Source organism: Zalophus californianus, chromosome 5 (genome assembly GCF_009762305.2).
Source record: "Zalophus californianus isolate mZalCal1 chromosome 5, mZalCal1.pri.v2, whole genome shotgun sequence".
Lineage (NCBI taxonomy): Eukaryota > Metazoa > Chordata > Mammalia > Carnivora > Otariidae > Zalophus > Zalophus californianus.
Window position 1 is genome coordinate 134,794,515 of NC_045599.1, and position 23,094 is coordinate 134,817,608.

Here is a 23,094-nt window from a genome sequence, read left to right on the forward strand (position 1 = left end):
GGATAAAACAGGGAAAGATACACCCAGAAGATCTAAAAAGCTATTACAAACCGAGAAAAAGAGGAAGAGGTAAAGGCTAGAGAGAGAGAGAGAACAGAAGAAAGAGAGAACGGGAATAGAGATCAGAAAATGCAGAGATATACAAATATTAAACAGCATATTTTTCCCCAAAGCTGAGGTCAGACATCAGTGATTAAACTGAAAAGACTACATACATAATTAAAATGAAGGCATGTAATTTCTAGAACTATTGTTATGAGATTTTAAAACTATGAGGACAAGATTTTTGGATTAAATATACCCAGAATATCTTTTTTTTACTATAATCAAATAAAAATCAGACTCTGACTAGACTTTTCAACAGCAAAAATGGGTGTTAGATTAATATGGCACATTTCTAAAATTTTCTGAGGAAAAAATTATTTAGGCATAACATTATATATCTAGTTAAACTATCAATCAAGACATTTGAAGAAAGCTGTTATTATAAATCATAGTGAAAAAATACAAAGCAATTTGAAGGAACAACTTTTACATGTATATAAGATTAACATACATTCATATGTAATGTATATATAATACAATGTTAATGCATATAAGTGCATATATGTTACACTCAAAAAATAAAAGATTAAGGTTAGCCATTGCTGCCCAGCACCACAAAATGTAATGACTTGTCACAACAATAATCTTATTATTTGCCATGTTTCCTCCTCTATAGGTCTCTCTGTCTCTGTCTCTGAGCTTCTCCCTGTGGTTTCTCCATGTGTAGCTGGGATTCCGTAGCACCTGATAGCTTCACAACTGGATTGCTTACGCAGTGGCTCAGGGCCATAGTCTAAGTGTTACATTTCAGAAGGCAGTAACTTTTTCACTTTTTCTTCCCCACCTTTTCTGACACAGCCTAGAAAATTATGCAGCATTACCTCAGCTACATTCTGTTCATTACAAGAGATGCAAGGGGAAAGGAATTAGACTCTGCCGCTTGATGGGGATTCTAAAGAGGAGTGTGGAGCTATTTTTCTTGATTAGGCAGTGGCAAGTTATCAGAAGGGGGTACAGGCTAGAAATATTGTTGCAACCACCAGTGGAAAATGTTATGTGCTACATGTATATAATTTTTAAAAGTGAATTCACATAGAAAAAAGTTGTCCTTGGAATATAAAGGTATCATATCAACTACAAAATCTCAAGAGATGGCATGGAGAAAAATATTAGGAACATAACCTAGAAAGTAAAGCAACAAGACCTCAAGTTGGAAAATCAGAGCTGAGTCACGATAAAATTAAAAGGAAAAACAATGCAGACTGCTATCTGAATAATAGGAGCTCCAGAACAGGGAAAATGGAGTGAGAGAAGATATCAATGAAAAACTTATTAGAGTGTCCCAGAACAGAGATAGCAGAATGAAAGCACTTGGTGAGAATCCTGCAATTTTGATAGAAATATACAATCACTAAAGAATAATAGCATGCATTTTCAGAAATCTAGACAAACGACAGATTTTTTTAAGTTTCCAGAGAAAATAAACCTCTGCGTCTTATACAAAGATCAGACATCAGAAAGACCTCAGATTTCTTTTTTTTTTTAAGATTTTTTTTTTTACGTGTGTGTGAGAGAGAGAACAAGTGTGGGGGGCAGGGGCAGAGGGGGAAGCAGACTCCCCGCTGAACTGGGAGCCCCATGTAGGCTTGATCCCAGGACCCCAAGATCATGACCTGAGCTGAAAGCAGATGCTCAACCAACTTAAGCCACCCAGGTGTCCCTAGACTTCAGATTTCTTAACAGCAATACTACTAATAAGAAGATGATGGAGTAGTGTATTTCATATTCTCAAGAAAAATAATATCTAGCTTTGCCTTCTCTGCCCAACAAGAAAATACATGTACATCCAAAATTTAGATGTTACCCCAAAATCTTATAGTAATAACAACAAAAAAGAGGGAAACATACTGGAGATTGGAGAGGCAAAGTATTCTGGTGAAGAAAGATCTGAAGATAACAGCTGTAAAAAAGTGAATCTCAAACAACCCCTTCGGGAACATGGCAGGGGCTCTGGGAGATTGTCTTCAGAAGGATGGAAACTGTTTAGCCTCAGCAGCTTGAGAGGAAATACACACAGTTATGGAAGAGTTTGTGGTCAAAGTAAAGGAAAACACACACACACCCAGAAAACTAAGGATTTCAACAAATACTATTAGTGAGGAAAAGAGAAAGTATGAATGGTAACAAAGATAATGTATGGGAAAGTAAAATTAATCATCATGGGGCTGGAGGAATAGACCCCAAATCAACTCCATGTTTTAAGAGGTGACCTTAATTATATTAACAAAGAAAGGTTGAAAGAAATGCATGGAAAAATACTAACATTTAAAATAAAGAATGATTAGCAATAAGATAAGAGAAAAAAGAATTGCTAAACATACAGTGAGATGGTGCAGTCAGAGAATAGGAAAAAGAAGAAAATTATGAAATAGGGTTTAGTAGAAAACATATTGATTATAATTGATCAATGTTGAGCTGCATATATAATGAATTTTCTTCAAATTACTGTAATTCAGAATAACACTTTTGCCCACTAGAAGCAGCTACACTAATTTAAAAAGTACATAAAATGATCCCACTTGATAGAACAGTCTCTGGAAACCTCAAAAGTAGTCTCCTGAATTCAGATGGTAAAAATGAGCTAAATGTCACAACAAAATGTAAAATTATAATGAAGGGCATCAGTATGTCTTTAATGTATGGAGATAAAAACAATATTTGAGACTAGGAAGTGTTCTTATGTTTAAGATTATACTCTCTCCAATTTAACCTATAAATTGCAATCCCAATCAAATACTTAGCAAATTTTGTGTTTTTTGTTTTGTTTTATATTTTTAGTAGAAAGGAACATGCTAATATAAAAATACATGTGATCAAGACCAAGAATCCCAAGACAATTTTTTAAACAGTGGATAATAAAGGGTACTTATTTAAACAGATATCGATCATCATAAAGCTTCGGAAATTGAGTGTGTTTTTAAGTACTTACGCTATAGTAGTGCCAACAGACAAATAGAACAAAATACCTGTGGTTATCTAGAAAAAATAATTTTTTTTTTGGAGAAGCATCAGCTTTATTGGTCATTTGTGCTTAGGAAAGTGGAGGCTTGCACACCTGAGGATGATGCTGGGCCTTTTCCCAGTCACTGCTGGTGAAGGGCCCAAAACCAAGTCAGCCAGCTCCCTCATGATGTTCAAGAGCAGGGGTGAGGCCCTAACTATGTCCAGCGAGGCCTGACAGCGTCCAGCTGCGCATGCTCAGCGGGGTTGTTGGGGTTGTACTTCTCCGGGAAGGTGAACAGCAGCCCGATGCAGAACTGCGGCGAAGAAGGTGAAGCTAATGCTTTCGGCTAGAAGGCCTCAGCTGTCCGCAGCTTGATGTCCAGCAAGCCCTCGGTGGTGCTCTTCTTGTTAGAGCAATGGTAAAAATAAATAAATAAAAAACAAAACATATGTGTAGTTACATAGAATAACTTTAGGTGATAAAGGGAATTAAAATCAATGATTTAATGATATCTACTCTAAGTCCTTATTATAGAAAAATCGATCTGTTGCCACACACACACACACACACACACACACACACACACACACACACACTCAGATGGTAAAAGTGAGCTAAATGTCCAAAGAAAAGCTTTAAAGAATTTAAAAGTGAAGAGACTGTATGAGGTCATATATATGACTTTGGGTTAGGAAAATATTTTTTGAGTAAGATACAAGAAGAAATTACCACAGAAGAAATGACTGATAAATTTGACTACATTAAAATTAAACATTTTCTGGGACAAAAGAAACTATAATCAATGTTGAAAGAAACATACTGGAAGATGACATTTGTGATGGTATAAGAACACATTACTAATATTCACATATACAAAGAATTTCTTACAAGTTGAGAAGAATATGACGCACTGTGCAAGAGATACAAAGGAAAAAAGATACAAGAGATAAACGGAATGGTTTATAAAACTTAAGTGAGGAAGTGTGTCTCATTCAAAGCAATGGCAAGTGCAAAAGCCTTGCAACTTAGCAGTTTCAAGTAACAGGAAGGTCAGTATGAGTTCAAGTGGTTAAAGGGAGAATGGAAAGAGGTAAAATCCGCATGACAGGCAAGGGCTCCATCATTAGGAATGTTGTAAATTAGGGTGAGGTGTTTAGTGTTCTAAATGGGATGGGAAGCCACTGCTGAATTTGGGGCAGAGTAGTGGTATGCATCAATTTGCATTTTTCAATAATCACTGGCTGGTGGGTGGAGAGTGGCAACTGCAAAGCATCGTGACAGGTTAAGGTGATTTTTATTGGGGTAGCAGCTGTGAAGGCAGGAAAAGGGATTGGAGATGGATTTTGAAGTCAGAGAGGATTTGCTTATGGAATAAATGAGTAGTTGGGAGGAAAATCAATGACCCCTGGATTTTTAGTTTGAACAACTGGCTTGATGATTACGCAGTTTGCTAAAATGAGAAGAGTTGGTTTGTGTGGAGGGTGGAAATGAAGCATTCTGTTGAGGACACGCACTAATTCTCAAATTGTAAACATATAAAATATGGAAGTAAAAGGTTGTTCAGGGTGGTGGCATGTGTGAGGACATAAGGAAAAGCAGTGAAAGGACAGAGAAGGCTTCAATTGTATGAACTGCAGTTTATTTTAATTATTTTTCTCTGCTTAAAGCAAAAAGGATCTAACATAAATTTGGCAAAATATTGACATTTATAGAATCCTGGCACTCACATTTTTGGTGTATGATTCTCTATGCGTTTCTTTATATCCCATTACAGTGGCATCCATTTTCGTTGGGAATTAAAGCCAGATTTGTAAGCCTGGAGTTGATGGTGCATGAAGGGGTCAGATGGAAGGTGGGGAGACAGCAAAATAAATTATGCTAACTTTGTATTGAAGTATAATACTCATGCAGAAAAGTGTGCATATCAAAACGTCACAATTCAATGTATTGTCACGAACTGGTTTAAATTTAGAATACTCTAACCTTTTATCCCCTCTTATTTCTGTTATGTTATTGTCATGTGCTTTATTTCTACATCCAAAGAGATTACTATTATTACCTTGTAAATTCTGTAATCATTATATTTAACATAATGTTAAATATAACATTACAAATACAAATACAAAATTGATGTTTTCATTCCCTTCAGAAATTTTGAGATCATTTTCTTCCATCTTGAAAACTTTGGTTTCATATTTCTTTTACTGAATGCCCATTGGGATAAATACCCTTAGTTTTTTATCTGAAAACATACTTATTTCACTTTTCTTTGTGAAACCTATTTTTGCACAGTGTAGAATTTTAGGTTGCTAGGTATTGTCTGTCACTGCTTTAAGATGTCATGCCATTGTGTTTTGGCTTCCAACATTTCTATTGAGAAACCAGCAATCGGGATTAAAACTTGCTGCTTTGAAGTTAATGCATCTTTTTTTTTTCCTGAATACTTTTACAGTTTTCTCTATATTTTATGTTTTAATTTAAAAATGTGACTATAATGGGATTAGCTTGCTTTTACTTTTATTTGTCCCTTTGGAGTTTCTCAGATCTTACTGTACCTGTTGGTTATATCTTATACCAGTTTTAAAAAATTCTTCCCCATTTTCCCTTTAAATATAATTTGTGCTCCATTCTCTCTTTCTGGGAATCCAATTTCATGTGTGTTGCAACTTTTGATTTGATTTCACAAGCATCCGATGATCTTATCTATTTTTTCTCATATATTTTCTCTCTGCATTTCAGTTTCTATATACCTAACTCTAAGTTGGCAACCTCTTTTTACCTTCTAAAAAACTAATCTTGTGTTTTACTATACCCAATCTGTTGTAAAAAACTCTCTATTGATTTATGAAAGGCAGACATTGTATTTTTCATTGTACAATGCTTTTGATTCTTTTTTTTTTTTTTTAGATTTTATTTACTTATTTGACAGAGAGAGAGACACAGCGAGAGAGGGAACACAAGCAGGGCGAGTGGGAGAGGGAGAAGCAGGCTTCCCGCCGAGCAGGGAGCCTGATGCAGGGCTTAATCCCAGGATCCTGGGACCATGACCTGAGCCGAAGGCAGATGCTTAATGACTGAGCCACCCAGGCACCCCTCGATTCTTTTTCATTTACATTTTCACCTGTTTTTCCATATTTTCCTTTCATTTTCAAATGTACATAATTACCTTTCAATTTTGTTTGCTAAATATGTTAATTATTTGTAGCCTTTTTCTATTCTGTTTTTACTCTTGCATAAGTCATATGATCTTGCCTTTTTGCATGTAAAATAACTTTTTATTCTTATTACATATTATGTATAAAGAATTTAAAGCCTCCAGGATGCGTTATTTTTCACTGGAAAGTCTTCTACGTTTATTGGATTATTTGGTTATCATCTGTGATCATTAATTTTATGTATCAACTTGACTAAAACAGGATGCTCAGTTGTTTGGTCAAACACTAGACATTTCTGGGAAAGTAACTTTTTAATGTAATTAACCTTTATAATCAACAAATTATAATTAAATCAAATTAATCTCCATGATATGGGCAGGCCTCATCCAATCAGCTGGAGGTCTTAAGAGCAAACACTGAAGCTTTTGAAAGAAACTTAAAACTGTAACATAGAAACCTTGCCCGAGTTTCTTGCCTGCTGGCTTGACTGAAGATTCCATCAACTCTTAACTAAATTCTAAGACTTCTGTCCTTCCCTACCGATGTTAGATTTTCTAGCTTTCATTCCTGTGAGCCAGTTCCTTATCATTCTCTCCCTGGGTAGAAAAGATAAGATAGAAAGAAGGATTTATAGATATAGATCTCCTATTGGTTCTGTTTTTTTGGAGAACCCTAATACATTAACACATTTTTTTAAAGATTATTTATTTATTTATTTGAGAGAGAGACATAGCGAGAGAGGGAACACAAGCAGGGGGAGTGGCAGAGGGAGAAGCAGGCTTCCCCCCAGGGTGGGAGTCTGATGCGGGGCTCGATCCCAGGACCTTGGGACCATGACCTGAGCTGAAGGCAGACGCTTTAGGACTGAGCCACCCAGGGGCCCCGCATTACCACATTTCCAGCAGGGATTGAGGAAGATCAGGCTTAGAATAGCCATCTGGTAAGGCTGTGTCTACTACAGTTTATTCCTTTCCTGAGAGGGTGAACCCTTCAAGTAAGAGTGGTTCCTAACTCCTCTGCCACAAAATTCCACAGTTCTACCCTTCAAAAAATTAATCAAGAAGCTATTTCAACAATTGACAGAAATCTCTAGGAGAATAAGTTGTGTTTTGCCACTTAAGCTTTGCATGAAAAACAATGCATCTCCTGCTTTCTTTTCTCCCTGTTTGTCAAGGAATCAAGCCTGTACTTTTAGCCTGTAGAGGCACCGAGAATTACTGTATGCCCCTAAATGAAAAATTCCTGCATTTCCTCAGGTTCAATTTGACATTCCCTGGGAGACTTTCACAGTTCACCTATTTGCTATTGTTTTTCCTTTCAAGTCTATGAACCTCCAGTCTCTAGGAATGTGAACAATTATATTCTGGCTTTCAGCCTGGACCTTTAGCCATCTACAGGACCATAATTCAACAAATGTCTTACGGGAAGGCATTTGAGGACCTTCATTTCTCCAATATTTTTACTCCATTACCACAGGAACTCTAAAATCTTTTCTGTTTTCGGGGCGCCTGGGTGGCTCGGTCGGTTATGTGTCTGCCTTCGGCTCAGGTCATAATCCCAGGGTCCTGGGATTGAGCCCCGCATTTGTGCTCCCTGTTCGGCGGGAAGCCTGCTTCTCTCTCTCCCTCTGCCTGCGTCTCTGCCTTCTTGTTCTCTCTATCTCTCTGCCAAATAAATAAATCAACTCTTTAAAAAATAAATTAATTTAAGAAAATCTTTTCTGTTTTCTTTTACCCCAGAGATACCCTCTTTGGACAATCACAGATTTTTACCTCCAAATCCAGCTCAGAATGGGCAAATTCCCAGAGGGAAGAAGCAGCTGCCAGTCCCCAGTTCATTTTTCTACCATTCTCTCCTCCCAAGTTTTCGTCCATTCAGTTCTTGTTTACATGGTGACTTGGCCTTGGCAATTGTTTTCTTTGTAATTTATCTGGTTGTTCTATATGTTGGCAGTGGGAATATTGTCCTGCTATTATTACCTAACTACCTTATTCTACTTTTAAGATAAATTACAGATGTTTACAATGACTTACCATACAGTTTCAGAGACAAATTTGGTTTTGCATTTCTATCCCTGGCTCTTCACTGAAAAACTTAAATTTGACCTCTGGTAACCTATGTATATATCTTATTATCACTGATCCAATCTCATAGTTAACTGGAATTTCTACTTGCTTACAGCTCTAATCTTTTTCAATATAAAGAATAAAATTTTCTTTACATGCACTGATAATGTGGAATTTTCATTATGGACTTCTACTTCCATTTCACTCCATTCAGAATATTTAGCCTTTCCAAGAAAGTAGTACAAAATGAACTCTTTAGTCCGCATGCCTGTGGCATTTGGTGCTGATGTTCATTTCGTTCCACAAATAAATAATTATGTATTATGTTCTGTGAAATGTTAAGAGTCCAAAGGAATAAAAACTTGGTTATTATCCTCAAAGTAAATATATTTGTAGTATATTTAGTTCCATAAAGACTTATATAAGAATAATAGTTGAAAATTTTTATAGATGTTATGAAATTTTACACACACACATATAATACATATATCCACACATATCTATACATATATACCTATTGCATATATATGTATGTGTATATATATATATATACACATTCATACAAATACACACAAATTATAATTATAATTGGAGCACAAAGGAAAAAGACGTTAATTCAGCCTTACAAAGGAATTTGAAATGACTATGAATCAAAGAAGTGGGGAAGGAAACAAGTTATAGAGGCATGATATTATCTGGGAACTAGATTTCCTCATTTGCTGAAGATGTAACAGTCTTTCAGTCAAGTGAGCAATCCCCTTTCCTGAAGAGAACATCCATCCTAATTTCTCAATTTCCTTTTTCTTTGTGTGGAAAAACATAGAAAGTTGACCTAGAATAGGAGTTTTTAACTTAGTGGTCTGTGGCCATATTTCAGAGGATATTTGTACTCTTTGATACTACGTATAACATTGTTTTTGTATTTTACACACACACACACATTTATGTAATTTCTTTTATAAGCTAGCATTCATAGTCCTTTTTAGATTCTCATTTAAGCAGTGCTTCAAAAAAATCCAATGCATGTAAAGATCCAAACCCTTTTTCATTTTTCTTGACCATAGCACCTAGAGACAGCAGGTAGCTGCCTGGTCCTTCTCCTTTGGGCATCCAATCACATACTTGCTATGTTATAACTCTCAAGATGAAAGCGCCTTTCCAAGTCTTAGAAACCCAACAGCTTCAATACTGCCTCTGTAACAAAGTCTCCAAAACTTCTAAGCCCTAAAATATCGCACGTAGAATTCTCATAATTTCCTTCAATTTACATTAGTTCAATCCAGTTCAAGAAATACTGATTTAAATAAATTTCTTCAATGCATAGCTATCCCTAGCCCTTTCTTTCCTTTTACACTCCTATTTTCAGCCTTTATTGGTGAAAAAGAGGGAGGAAGTGTTCTTAGCTGCCCATGTAGCCCATAGAAAAGAAGTGATTTTCCTTTATTAAGTCTTGTCTAATTTCTTTTCACCTTATTGATTGAAAATGAAAATCTCTTAGTTTTAATTAGTTTGCATTTCCTTAACAACTATTTAGACATGTATTTACATATATTCGTATATTATAAATACAAGGTGCTTAAGAAAAGTTCTCCAAGTTTCGGGGAAAAATGAGGTGTAAAATGTTCGATGTCATTCTCACACCATGAGGGGATACTTTGCACAATTTAGTGATTTTCAAAACTATAAGAAGGAAGATGCCAGACTTCTAAAAGAATACAAACCTCCCCTAAAATATTTCCCCAATTATTCTCTTTAGAAAGGATAAACTAATACATCAGAAAGAATATGACTACTGTGTATTATACATACCATTTAAAGTCTTGAAGTAGATAATGTCCTGTAAAATTATGTCTATGGAAAACGTAAATAAATCCCTTCAGTGTAATCTTGGTATCTTCACAGTACTAGCAAAGCAATGCACCCAAGTTGAGACACTTCAAGATGTGTGGTAGCAGCAGTTCTAAAACTGATGTCTTCTTGAATTTTACAACACTCTCTGTAAAGATATCTGACCTGTTGCAGGGTCTTGCAGGGTCTCGAGTAATTTCTAATGGCTTTAAAGAGTGCCCCCAAACTACAGGATGATTCCAGATTAGACTCACCAGTTAAGTGGTCCATAAGCAAAAATAACAAAACAAAGCCACAACAACAACAACAACCCCACACAACTTTCAACAGGCTGTATGCTTAGAAGACCAAATAGGAAAAGGAAGCCCTAGTTATTGAATCTAGACCCCATTTTCTTCTTGGAGAACATTCTCTAGGGAACCCTCTCAAATGTGGAAAATAAACCACTTATATTCTTTCTTTCTTTCCTTTTTCTTTCTTTCTTCTTTCTTTCTTTCTTTCTTTCTTTCTTTCTTTCTTTCTTTCTTTCTTTCTTTCTTTCTTTCTTTCTTTCTTTCTTTCTTTCTTTCTCTCTCTCTCTCTCTCTCTCTCTCTTTCTTTCTTTCTTTCTTTCTTTCTTTCTTTCTTTCTTTCTTTCTTTCTTTCTTTCTTTCTTTCTTTCTTTCTTCTTTCTTCTTTCTCTTTTCTTTCTCTTTCTTCTTTCTTTTTTCACCAGACCCAAAGCTAAGCAGACATTATCCATCCATCATGTAATCCTCTATGCTTGCCTCTGGTCCCAGAATAAGATTGTTCAGTAAAGTATTTACCAATCTAAATCATATATTTGAGGTATTTTAAAAGGATCATAATTGTTTTACAATCAATTTCATTGATAACCTTCAATTTCTTCTCTCCATTTCTGTTTTTGAAGGAAAAATCGTTTCATTGGGATTCATAAAAAATGGCTATATTTTTCTACACCATTAATATTAAAATAAGGCCCAGTCTCGATCTGTAAGCTTTGCATCCTCAAGTTCAAGATCTGCCACCCCTCTTCCCTCTTCTTACCCATTCTCAACAAAATGAGTAACTATGTATTTATGTCTGACCAGACTCTGTTTACTTGCTTTAATATGCCTTCAGCTGCTTCCTGATGCCAGCCCATCTTTAGTATAATTTTTTTATTGGTTACAAATATGAAGTATTTGATTCAATGTCTTATTTTGCATTTTATATTATATTACTCACAAGAGCAATGAGAGCAAAATGCTAATGATGATGCTGCCAGGATAGCGCAGCATATTTGCCACTTTCAGGATTTTTTTAAACAAATATAGAATATATTGGCTGTTTGAAAGAATGACAGGCATAAAATTATCACTGTATATTAGAAAATCTATTTGACAGTTTCTAATATTTTTAAGTTAATGCACACACACACACAAAAAATTGTTAAACTCAGATAGTGAATGTTATAGACCTTGTGACTTGTTTGTCAAAATTTATCCTTCAAAGAACAAGTCTAGAGGCGCCTGGGTGGCTCAGTCATTAAGCGTCTGCCTTTGGCTCAGGTCATGATCCCAGGGTCCTGGGATCGAGCCCCATGTAGGGCTCCCTGCTCAGCGGGGAGCCTGCTTCTCCCTCTGCCTCTGCTTCTCCCCCTGCTCATGCTCTCTCTCTCTCTCTCTCAAATGAATAAATACAAACAAACAAAAGACCTACTCTAACTTATGAATATAATTCTAATATAATTTTATAAACATAATTCAAATTTTCTCTGCTGCCTTTTTCCAATTTTTGGAATGGAACCAAATATCAACAATTACTAATACCCAAAAAAGTATCTATATTCTGAATGAGAAAGAATCTCACACAGCAACATAGATTCCTCTGAACTAGTAGTAATCAGAGTTTTCTTGGCAGTACTGACGGATAATGGTTTTTCACTTTTTTAAAACTTATTCATTTTCTTCCAGCCAAAGCTGAGAACATAAGGTAAAATCTTTTATCAGTTATTATTTTGGTAATAAATTATTTAATTCCCAGTGCTGTATAGGTAGATACTTTGTTTTTTAATAATATTTCCTTACCTAATGTGAGGAACTGAAAAATAAAAATGAACTGATATTGAGATATAAAGATTCCACCAACATAGCAGCTGTCCTGAGGTATAATTTTAACCTCTGTGTCATAAAACAAAACAAAACAAAACAAAAGAAACAAACTGATCATATCTCAGCTTCTTCCTCTTAAAAAAAAAAAAAAAAAAAGGTGGCCTGAAACTAGATAAGCTGCGAGACCTCTTTTAGGTTACAAACTTTGTTTTAGACAAATTTCTTAAGATGACACTACATGAAATGTTGTAAAAGTATCAGAAACCTGCCACATTTAAAATTAATAGGCTTTCATTAAATAACTTGTGGTTAAAGTATTTCTTTAAAATCAATGGAAGTTTAATTTTAATTATTAAGCATGCTACTCAATGCAAGCAAATCGGTTATATAATTAACTACATCTAAAATAGAAAAGTTAAATAATAGGAAAATGAGTTTTAAATGTGCAGCACAGGACCAGTTGTTCTATTTTCATTAATTGTCATGTATCTTGCCATGTCCTTTATCTGCTTGTGAATTTACAAGGAACAAAGCAGGTTGTGAATTTTTAATAGGCTTTCCTCAAGGAAAGAAAAGGTCAGTATTAACATAAAATTCTTCTTAAAGATTTGTGGCACAAATGTTTCACACAGGAGAACAGGTGTTACTGAGGAACTAAAGCCACAATAATCTGACATTTTTTCTATGTTTAAAGAAAACTTAATGTCTCACATAATAAAATAGCACAAGGTCAAATCAATACAAAAGTTATTTCAAAGTGGATGCGGTAAGTTACTTGGCACATGATCCATAATCGTATTTCTTGGTAACATAAACAACTGATTTTGTTCAGTTAAGTATTTAATAAATCCAAGTATTGATACCTAACATCCAAATAAAAAAAGAGAAGAGAAAGCTATTGTTGCCAGGACTAACCAAACCTGGTCTGATCTTTACTTATTTAGTAAATGAATTGGAATGTGAAATAAAATTCTATCACACATACAAGGAATAAGGAACAGAGACATTACACCAGGGTAAGGGTGGAAAAATATACAAAAGAAGGATAATTAAAATAATAAAGAGCAACTTAAAGAGAAGAGAGGACACTTAAACAGGAGAATATAATTCAAGAATTTTGTCCACTGGTCTCCTTCTGTAACTGTTCAGAAATCAGTAATACCAGCATACCTTCTATGAGTTAGCTCTTGTCTTGTGAGGGTTTCAAACATGGTTTCAACTCCCCAGGTCTCAGGGAGTCTAGAAATATATCTCTCTGCCTTATAGTAAATATCTGTTGCAGTTTCTTTCTTGTCCAGTTCCCAGACATGTTTATTTAAATCATATTTTGATTAACACAGGCCAATGGTAATTTGGGCCCCTTATTCTAGTGTTAGTGTTCTTCAAGAAAATAAGATACTTTTTTTTTCCCCACAAACTCTAATGGTTTAAGAAAAATGCATTATAAGTCTGGCTTTTTAAGACCAAAACTTATAAAAGCATAGGTCTAATTTGTTTCCCTTAATTATAAGGAAGTAGAAATACTTTCATTTCTTAGTTGCATATAACACCCAGTGCTCATCACCACACGTGCCCTCCTTTTTTTTTAAGATTTTATTTATTTATTTGACAGAGTGAAAACACAAGAAAGGGAGTGGGCGGGGGGAGAAGCAGGCTTCCCACTGAGCAGGGAGCCTGATATGGGGCTCCATCCCAGGATCCTGAGGATTATGACCTGAGCCGAAGGCAGATGCCTAATGACTGAGCCACCCAGGTGCCCCCAACACGTGCCCTCCTTAATACTCATTTCTGATTCCTCAAACCACAGTCCAGCTTTTAACCTTCATCTCTCTGATTTTGTTCTACCATGTGCAACTTCCTAATCCCACGGAAAGTTCCATAGTATGGGGCCCAATTACTAGACGTAATGTTCTCTTTCTATAGTATAAGTGAAGGTAAAAATCCTGCTGTGATTCATATTTCAAAGTTGAACTTTATAATAATTAAGATCTCATCATTCTAGCAATTTTTTTGCATGTCTAACTGATTAGAATAGCAGACCTGGTCTTAATGATTTCCATCTTGCTATATATCCTTCCCCACTCCAAATCTACATTCTGTATTCACCTAGTGTTCTGTACAGTTTGTAAAAAGCAAAAAGATCCCAAGTTTAAACCTCTACTCATTCTTTATCCAGTATTTTAAGTGATAATGCTGTAGGAAAGCCTCACATACTGCTGTGGGCTAGTTTTGGAGATGTCTTGTGAATTTCATTTGAATTTTCCATAGCACTAGAATGGAATTGCTGATTAACTTTTAGAAGTACTTGATTCTTATGAGAGTAAACACGTATTTCTCAATTACAATTGTTGAATGAATAGACAATAAATGTCATAACTGTTTGCTACAAACCACAGTTATCCGATCAAATGATTAACAATATCAATAATCTTTTCTTGAATTATTTTGATTCCCAGGCAGAATGAGAAATATGCAATGCTTATATCTGCCATTTGGAAAATTGCCATGGTTGCATATTCATGTAATTGGAAAGTTTCCTGGCAACTACGTGTATTTTCAATTACTAAAAAGCATCAATCTTGTGACTTTTTGAGAGTGGTTCCCTGGACAACACAGTCATATGTTACTTCTGAGAGCTTTTTAGCTAAAAGCAGATAGTTCTTGAGTTTCTCAACCTTACCTTGTTATTTATGAATAGCTAAAAATGCAGTAAAAAGCTATTTGTTCCCTGACTTCTCTTTTTCTTTAAAGAGCATATCCATTTGGGTTTTTTTTTCCCCATTATATTTGTAATAATGAGTTATTTGTCCAGAAATCAGAAAAACTGAGTTTGATCCAAATTTGATGGCTTAATGTTAATTACTAAAAACCATTAACTAAAGAGTAGACTGCTTTTATAGACCCAACAATAGCCAGTAATACAACATATTAGTCATAGGTGTGTGTTTCTAACATATATTTATTTTAAACAGTTTCAGGTTCATGTAAAAATGATTCTGCAGCCACGTCCATTGACATAAGCTCCAAAAAAGAAAGAAACTTTAAAATAAAGAAGTAAAATTCTACTTTAAATAGAAAGTAATCAGTTTAATATTCATATATGCAATTAGATGAAAATGTCTGTTGATGTAATTAAGCTAAAGCAAAATACCAAACCTTATTTAGATAAATATCTAATTCTCTAATTTTTTGCATAATTGAAGGATATTGTCTCCAATTTTAATTTTCTAGGTTATACATCATTGTGCCTATTCTGATTTACGACGACATTTTACCTGAATTCTTAAAAAAAAGTTTGCAATGATGTCTAACTTATAATAAATACCTTATAGAACTTTAGAAAATCTACATTTTTTTCATATTTCTTATCTGATAGAAAAGCAAAATCAAAATTTTAAAAACATAATCTCTTACTGCAAATAATCAAACTATGATCCCAGCATAGAAAATGTTTATTGGTTGGATGGTACATTTAAGAAAAAGTTACAACCCTTGTATTTTACAATGCCATGCTCTGTCCCTCCTACACCTAAGCCCCACCATTCAGGGTAAGAATTCCATGGAGAGCAGGGGATATTCACATTTGGAACCTACACGTCAATTTCCAGATCATATTCAAGGTACCTGGGACCCATTATTCCCTGCCTAGACATCCCCAGCTTGCTTTCAGGTCCAAGGGGGCTCTCTCCTTCAGGTCAGTCACCCAAAAGCCAGACTTACCCACTGTTATATGCATCCTGAAACCTGGGGACAGTCCTAGTGGGCATCTATTAAAATACAACATAGCAGGGCGCCTGGGTGGCTCAGTTGGTTAAGCGACTGCCTTCGGCTCAGGTCATGATCCTGGAGTCCCAGGATCGGGTCCCACATCGAGCTCCCTGCTCAGCAGGGAGTCTGCTTCTCCCTCCTGACCCTCCCCCCCTCTCATGCTCTCTATCTCATTCTCTCTCTCAAATAAATAAATTAAATCTTAAAATAAAATAAAATACAACATAGCTGGAATTTGCCCATGAAAACATGGAATCCTGGATCTCATTTACACTGGGCTGAAATGTCCACATGAATGCCTGCAATGTTCTTTGACATGATGGTGAATTCTGGAAGATTAGTGTTGTGGGTATAGATGAAGGGCAGGAAACAGACATGCTTTGTATTGACTTTTTCCTGCACAAAACTTGTTTGAGGTTATTAAGAAGATAGATTTGACAAGGTAGGAGCCTATATAGAGCATATTTTATTGTAGAATTTATTAACTTGATTTATAATTTTAAAATAGAGACATCTATTTTTACTCTTTGTCTGAGTCCCAGAAATATCTGTGGGGCAATCTTTTGTGTGTGTGTGTGTGTGTGTGTGTGTGTGTGTGTGCATATGTGAACCAAAAATTAACACATAGTGTTTCTAAAATAGGATATTACTTTGCCTGTCTTATAGTTAAGACATCTCTAATTCTCCCGTGGAAATGCAATAACAAATAATAAATTTATAAGAATTTCCTCAATAATATGAGAGTAAAATAATTTTCCACTCACAGAAAGAGATGAGAGAAGTAATGTTTACACAAGCATGTCAAGACTGATGACATATGTCTTTGTCAAGAGTTAATTGCCTATGAAAATGGTTATTTACCAAGCAAAGCAAAGAGGGGAACTGTGTTTGGTTTATTTTTACTACTTTTTTCCATTTAGAGTAAAAATCATACTGATATGTGAGAGGCTAGTCTTATTGTTTAAGATATACAGATGAGTGTGTTCATACTTATTCAACTCTCATTTCAAGAACTAAGATAACTGACCCCATTATTCAGTGATGGGACATGAGAGACTTTGAATTCTTCAGCATTATGTATTTTCAGACATTATCATGGATGTGCTCTTTTTTTATTTCCCCTAGCTTCATTCAGACCAAGATAAAGGAGATGGATCACTCAAATATATTTTATCTGGAGATGGAGCAGGTACTCTTTTTATTATTGATGAAAAAACAGGTGACATTCATGCCACAAGAAGAATTGATAGGGAAGAAAAGGCGTTTTATACTCTGCGTGCACAAGCTATTAACAGAAGAACTCTGAGACCAGTAGAACCAGAGTCTGAGTTTGTGATCAAAATCCATGATATCAATGACAATGAGCCAACGTTCCCAGAAGAAATTTATACAGCTAGTGTTCCAGAAATGTCTGTTGTAGGTAAGTTAATTTATAAGAGTTATCATGGTATACAAAAAGTATAAAAAATAATTATCAAGAGGGGCGCCTGGGTGGCTCAGTCATTAAGCATCTGCCTTCGGCTCAGGTCATGATCCCAGGGTCCTGGGATCGAGCCCCGCATCAGGCTCCCTGCTCAGCGGGAAGCCTGCTTCTCCCTCTCCCACTCCCCCTGCTTGTGTTCCCTCTCTCGCTGTGTCTCTCTATATCAAATAAATAAGTAAAATCTTTAAAAAATAATTATCAAGAAATTCTTAAAATACTATGATCAGTTAATTGACATCTTCTTTGATTCCTTCCAAAGAGTACTTATTTAATTTCCTCATGTTGAAAATCAGTCAGAAAAAAAAAGATTAATCGTTTCTTACATGTTACGGATTTGTAAATCTTTACAAATAAGTAGATACTTCCCTCAAAAACCCAAGAAAATACCACTGAACTTTATTAGAAAACTATGAAATACCATCTTTGTCACATAGATTTGTATAATAGCTGTGTAAAATTCTGATGCCAAATATATTATAAGCACAGTCAGAACACTGTAGATGTAATCTTTATAATTTGTCTAACGAGTTTGTCTGGATTATCTAGATAATACAAAAGGTGGAATTGATTAGATTATCTGATTCTTTCATATTAAGTATTTTAAAACATCTTTTCATTATAATCATTATATGTAAAACTCTGCTGATATAAGTCTGTTATTCAAATAAACCAGTTGAAATTCCACAACCACATACTGATACAGAATTGAAAATTTAGGTTGTAGAATCTGTAAGACAGAAGGCATGAAAAAGCTGTAAGTATAATATTCAAGATAATGGAATTTTCTTTTTCATTGGAAATAAATGAAAGTTGTATTTGTAATCAAAGAAAGTTCAGACTACTTTTTTTATTAAATAGAGAATGACAAAAATAAATAAATATCAGGAAGCAATGATAACATTTTTTAGAGACATATATTTAGACTTAGTAGAATAGTTTTATTTCTCAAATGTGGGAAAAGTCCTATAAACCCATGAAATAATTCTGATACTTTTAACAGTTGTAACAGCATACTTTCAACTCTGCATTTCTCAAAAGCATTGTTCTGGGATTATATTTAATATTTACTTCACTAAATCCCAAGGACTTTGGCAATTGCTTTATTATAAAGCCCTTTTATATTTCTTGAACTTTATTAAATAGCTTTTAATCGTTCATGGAACTTGGGATCATCTTGGATTGTTTCTAAATTTAGAATTTAATCTATTCATAAAATTGTATTCTAGAGCAGATGTTAATTATTTTTACAGTTAATTAGTGGAGAGGAGGAAAGAAGAGCACACCTACTCCTTTGTGATCAGATATGCCCTTTACACTAAACAAATCTATTATGTGAAAATGAATTTAAATATCAAACCTGAGATTTGCAGAGTAACTGCATTTATTATAATCTGATACATTGTAGCATTACTTATGCATGCATGAAAATATACCTGTTGGCTAAATATGTAGCTGAATTCACAGTTTTCCTGTAATAACACTATAAATATGATTTTCTTGTCAATTATATATAAATATCTCTTTAAGAGGTCATTATTAAAGCCAAAAATCATTCAAGTCTTCCATGAAAACCAGTGCTTTTGCTCCTCCTTCTGGTACTGTGCAGAACTAAGCTGAATTTGGATACTTCAGGTACTTCTGTGGTGCAAGTCACAGCTACAGATGCCGATGACCCTTCCTATGGGAACAGCGCCAGAGTTATTTACAGCATACTTCAAGGGCAGCCATATTTCTCTGTGGAGCCTGAAACAGGTCAGGAATCATGAATCACTGTTTGTTCATTTAAGTCTTTATGATCTTTATAAGTAGAAAAAAGGTGGGAAAATAAAAACATTAACAGTAATACTTACAGAAGAGTGATGATGCCACACTTAAAGATTTAAGAATTCAAAGTTGAATGATTGAGTGAGCTGATCGAAATATACCTGATTTTTATGTTTTTTTTAACCTATGAGTTTAGGCAACTATATAGCACATATGACCACGCAAATGGTAAAATATTTATATTGAATCACTTTTGCAATTTCTAGACAATAAAAATTAATAGCATAAACATACTTTGTCTTTCAAAAATCACTAGATAGATAATTTGTGGTCTTAGTCAACTACTAGTTGAGATTTTAATGAGGATAACAGAAGTTTTTTATATTTTCTTCAAGGTATCATCAGGACTGCTTTGCCCAACATGAACAGAGAAAACAGGGAGCAATATCAAGTGGTAATCCAGGCCAAAGATATGGGCGGCCAGATGGGAGGCTTATCGGGGACCACCACGGTGAACATCACACTGACAGATGTAAATGACAATCCACCTCGCTTCGCCCAGAGTAAGCTGCCTTTCATGGTCTTTCCACAGGGCAAAAGCTTTGGACTGAAAAGAGAAAAGTAAAAAGCAATTGTCAATCATTTAATTTTCGAAACATTGAAAATTGCTACAAACGTGAAGAAAAGGTGCATATGCTGATGAATTCACTGTTACTAAAATATAAAAATTAAATATTTCAGACATATTTCATTTAGAAGCAGGGGATCTGTGATCACAAAACCTGCATCTATGACTATAATCCAAGAACTGTTTCTTTTAGTTAGCAAAAGGAAATAATGTTTTATTGGAATACAAAGCCCTACTTCTACAATGAATGTGTTTATTTACACTTAGAATTTAATAAGAAGGATCTAACTCGAGGGTAAAATTTTTCAATAAAGTATCTAATTTGTCATAATATGAAGACTTAGCCAGAAAGGGCGATATAGGCCAGAACCTAACAAACTAATCAGACTTGCATTTAATATCATGGGGCCAGACTTGCAGTTACTATTTCTGTGTTTGGAATGGTAGTCATACTAAAAGATTTTTTTATACTAAAACATGTTTTTAATAATTTTTATTGTTATGTTAATCACCATACATTACACTAAAACATTTTGTATTCCTGACCCATTTAGTTATAAAACACTAAATCTATTTAGTGTTACTGTTTTCTACTTCGATCTATTTTTGTTATAAAATGAACACTTCAAATTCTCAAAATAGATCAAGAATAGGTTAGGAATCATTAGATTCTGACCGTATGATACATGTATTTATTCTCTCTTTTTATACAAATTTGGTAGAAATGAACGGACACTCCCAAGAATCAGAAAATTTCCTGCTAACCTGAAAGATCCTATACTTCAAGATGGAATTTTATGTTGTTAGAAATGTGGCATAATATGCAGGCTGTAGTAGGATCTATGTCCTTAAGTTTTAGAATTTGCTGTGTATTAACTTCTAAATTGATCCCCCAATTTTAGTTTGGTTTTAGCTTAAATACTTTTGTGATATCATATTAAAATGTAGCTTTTTGTGATATTTATATTTTTATACTAAAGACTACAATGCAGAAGGTATTAGGGTCTAAGAATTCATTCTATTATTTTGACTGCTTAAAAGCATTTTACCTTTTTTCTATGCTATTTTTATCTAACTTTGATTATTAATAATAGTGATGATTTGAATTGAATTATTTAAAATCATGTGTGTAGAAAAATTATAAAATTCACATAGAATTTTTTTGAGCAGACTAATCTTTTGCTTATTATTTGTGATGATCATTTTGTTGGATATTAAGTTATAGGCCCATTAGGTATGCTGTTGTGGTGTTTGGCCCAAAACACAGAGAAAAGAGTATTCGTTTATGCTCTTTTCAAATAATCAGATTGCAGCTCCAGATTACCTGTAGCATGGGCAGGGAGAAGAAAACCAATAATAATCCCTAATGGTTCTTTTAGAATAAATCTGAAGACATGCCTAGTTGCATTAAAATTCAAATTTCACATTTTGTATATATTTCTGACCACCTCTTAGCATGAATTTATTATCAGGAGAATGAACATGCAAATCTGGGAGAATAAACCATAACTAATTAATCACATTATACACAATAAGCAAAAGTAGTCCTCAAAAAAGTATTCTGTCAATAATAAATGACCATTAAGAGGAGTATTATATTTTAAATGCTCAGGAACATATATACACATATGTCAAAAATGCAGCTCATCTAAAAATGGTGCATCCAATTAAGCAAATTAGTGGATTCTAATTAAAGGCAAAAATTAGATATCTGAAAAATAATAATGCCCAATGAAAATTCATTTTATATTCTTTCATCTCCTACAACACCTTTATTTATTCATTCGATAATTATTTCCTTTCCTTTTGTGAAGTCAGAATTTATGATTGGTATCTGATAGTCACATTACACAAGCCCTAACATAATTTTAATAGTCATAGCTCTGGTAATAATAATAATATAATAACAATAATAATATAATGATGATAAAAAGAAGCAGAATAACATTTTTTGGGGGACACTGTACTGATTTATTTATTGACCTACTTTATTTAATCCCAATAACTCATTCAGCTCAGTATTATGATCTCCATTTTACAAATGGGGAAACCAATGTTATAGATGTTAAGGCCAAACTATAAGTAATGAAAGAAGTGGGTTGAAATCCATGTCCAGCCACCTATGTACAATATGATACATTTAGAGGAATTTTAGAGTGCCTTGTATCTTGTCTCATTATTTTTTAATTATAGATAGAAACATAATTTGTGGATTTTTATTTTCTCAATTATCTTGTCTGCTATGAATATTTGCAACCATATCTTACTATTGGGAACATTCAGTCATGGCAATTAGAATGTTACTTGATAGTCTAAGTCATCTAACATCCAGAAAACTAGTTTGTAATTTCTAATCATTTCATTAAATAGCCAATGTTTGGAGAGAGTTCCACACGTTAGGAAGACCATATACAGCATAACATTGAGAACTCAGAACTAACCTATTTAGACCCCTTGTTGTTGTTATTATTATCATTATTAATTATTATATCCACTGTATGGAAAAATGAAGGCAATTCAGAGTGGAAATGATAAAGACAAAAAATAAATGCTGCTTACTAGAAATATAATGCAAACCAAAAAAGTATGTGGCACATATATAATTCCAATTTTTATCAGCCATATAAAAAGGTTAAAAGAAGCAGAAGACATGTATTTTTACCATATATTTTCTTTAGCCCAATATTGTCCTTTATACATATCAATATGAAACTTATTCAGATATTTTATATTCTTTTTTCCCCATAATTCTTTAAAATACCCACTTACATCAAGTATTTTCTAGTTGTATCAAGTCTCAATTCAGACTAACCACATTTCCTGTCAATAGCTACATGCGGGTTAGTAGCTTGGCTAGTGGCTGCCATATGGGACAGCTCTGGAGCAGACCATGGAGTCATTCTGCATGAGTCCCAATGTTGTCTTCTTCACTTAGTAGCTTTCTCATGTTGGTCAGTTAAACTGAACCCTCTATTTTTCAGTGCCATTCAGTAAACCTGGATAGCAGTGCATACTCCATGGAACAGTGTAAGACTAAACAATTTGACATCTGTGAAGCACTTGGCTCAGTGGCCGGCACTAGTGTATTTATGCATTCAGTAATGTTGATTTGTGCAAGTACTGCCCTATTACTATTATTAGTCAATATTATAAAAGTAGCCTCAGAACTTAAACATCCATGTAGATTGGCTGATCCAAATTCAACATTTCCCAGAATGCTGTATCTGTGGAAGATAAACA

General features: G+C 34.3%; 1 protein-coding gene across 4 annotated transcripts in view; it reads left to right on the top strand.

Annotated features, from left to right (window-relative positions):
- The window catches only part of CDH10 (cadherin 10), a 180,620-nt gene that overhangs the window by 109,581 nt on the left and 47,945 nt on the right, over window positions 1-23,094 (top strand). For all 4 annotated transcript variants that reach the window (XM_027607154.2, XM_027607156.2, XM_027607157.2 and 1 more), the window contains exons 3-5: window positions 17,105-17,399; window positions 19,095-19,214; window positions 19,622-19,789. In XM_027607154.2, coding sequence (XP_027462955.1) covers window positions 17,105-17,399; window positions 19,095-19,214; window positions 19,622-19,789 — 583 coding nt within the window. The remainder of the gene's footprint in view (window positions 1-17,104; window positions 17,400-19,094; window positions 19,215-19,621; window positions 19,790-23,094) is intronic.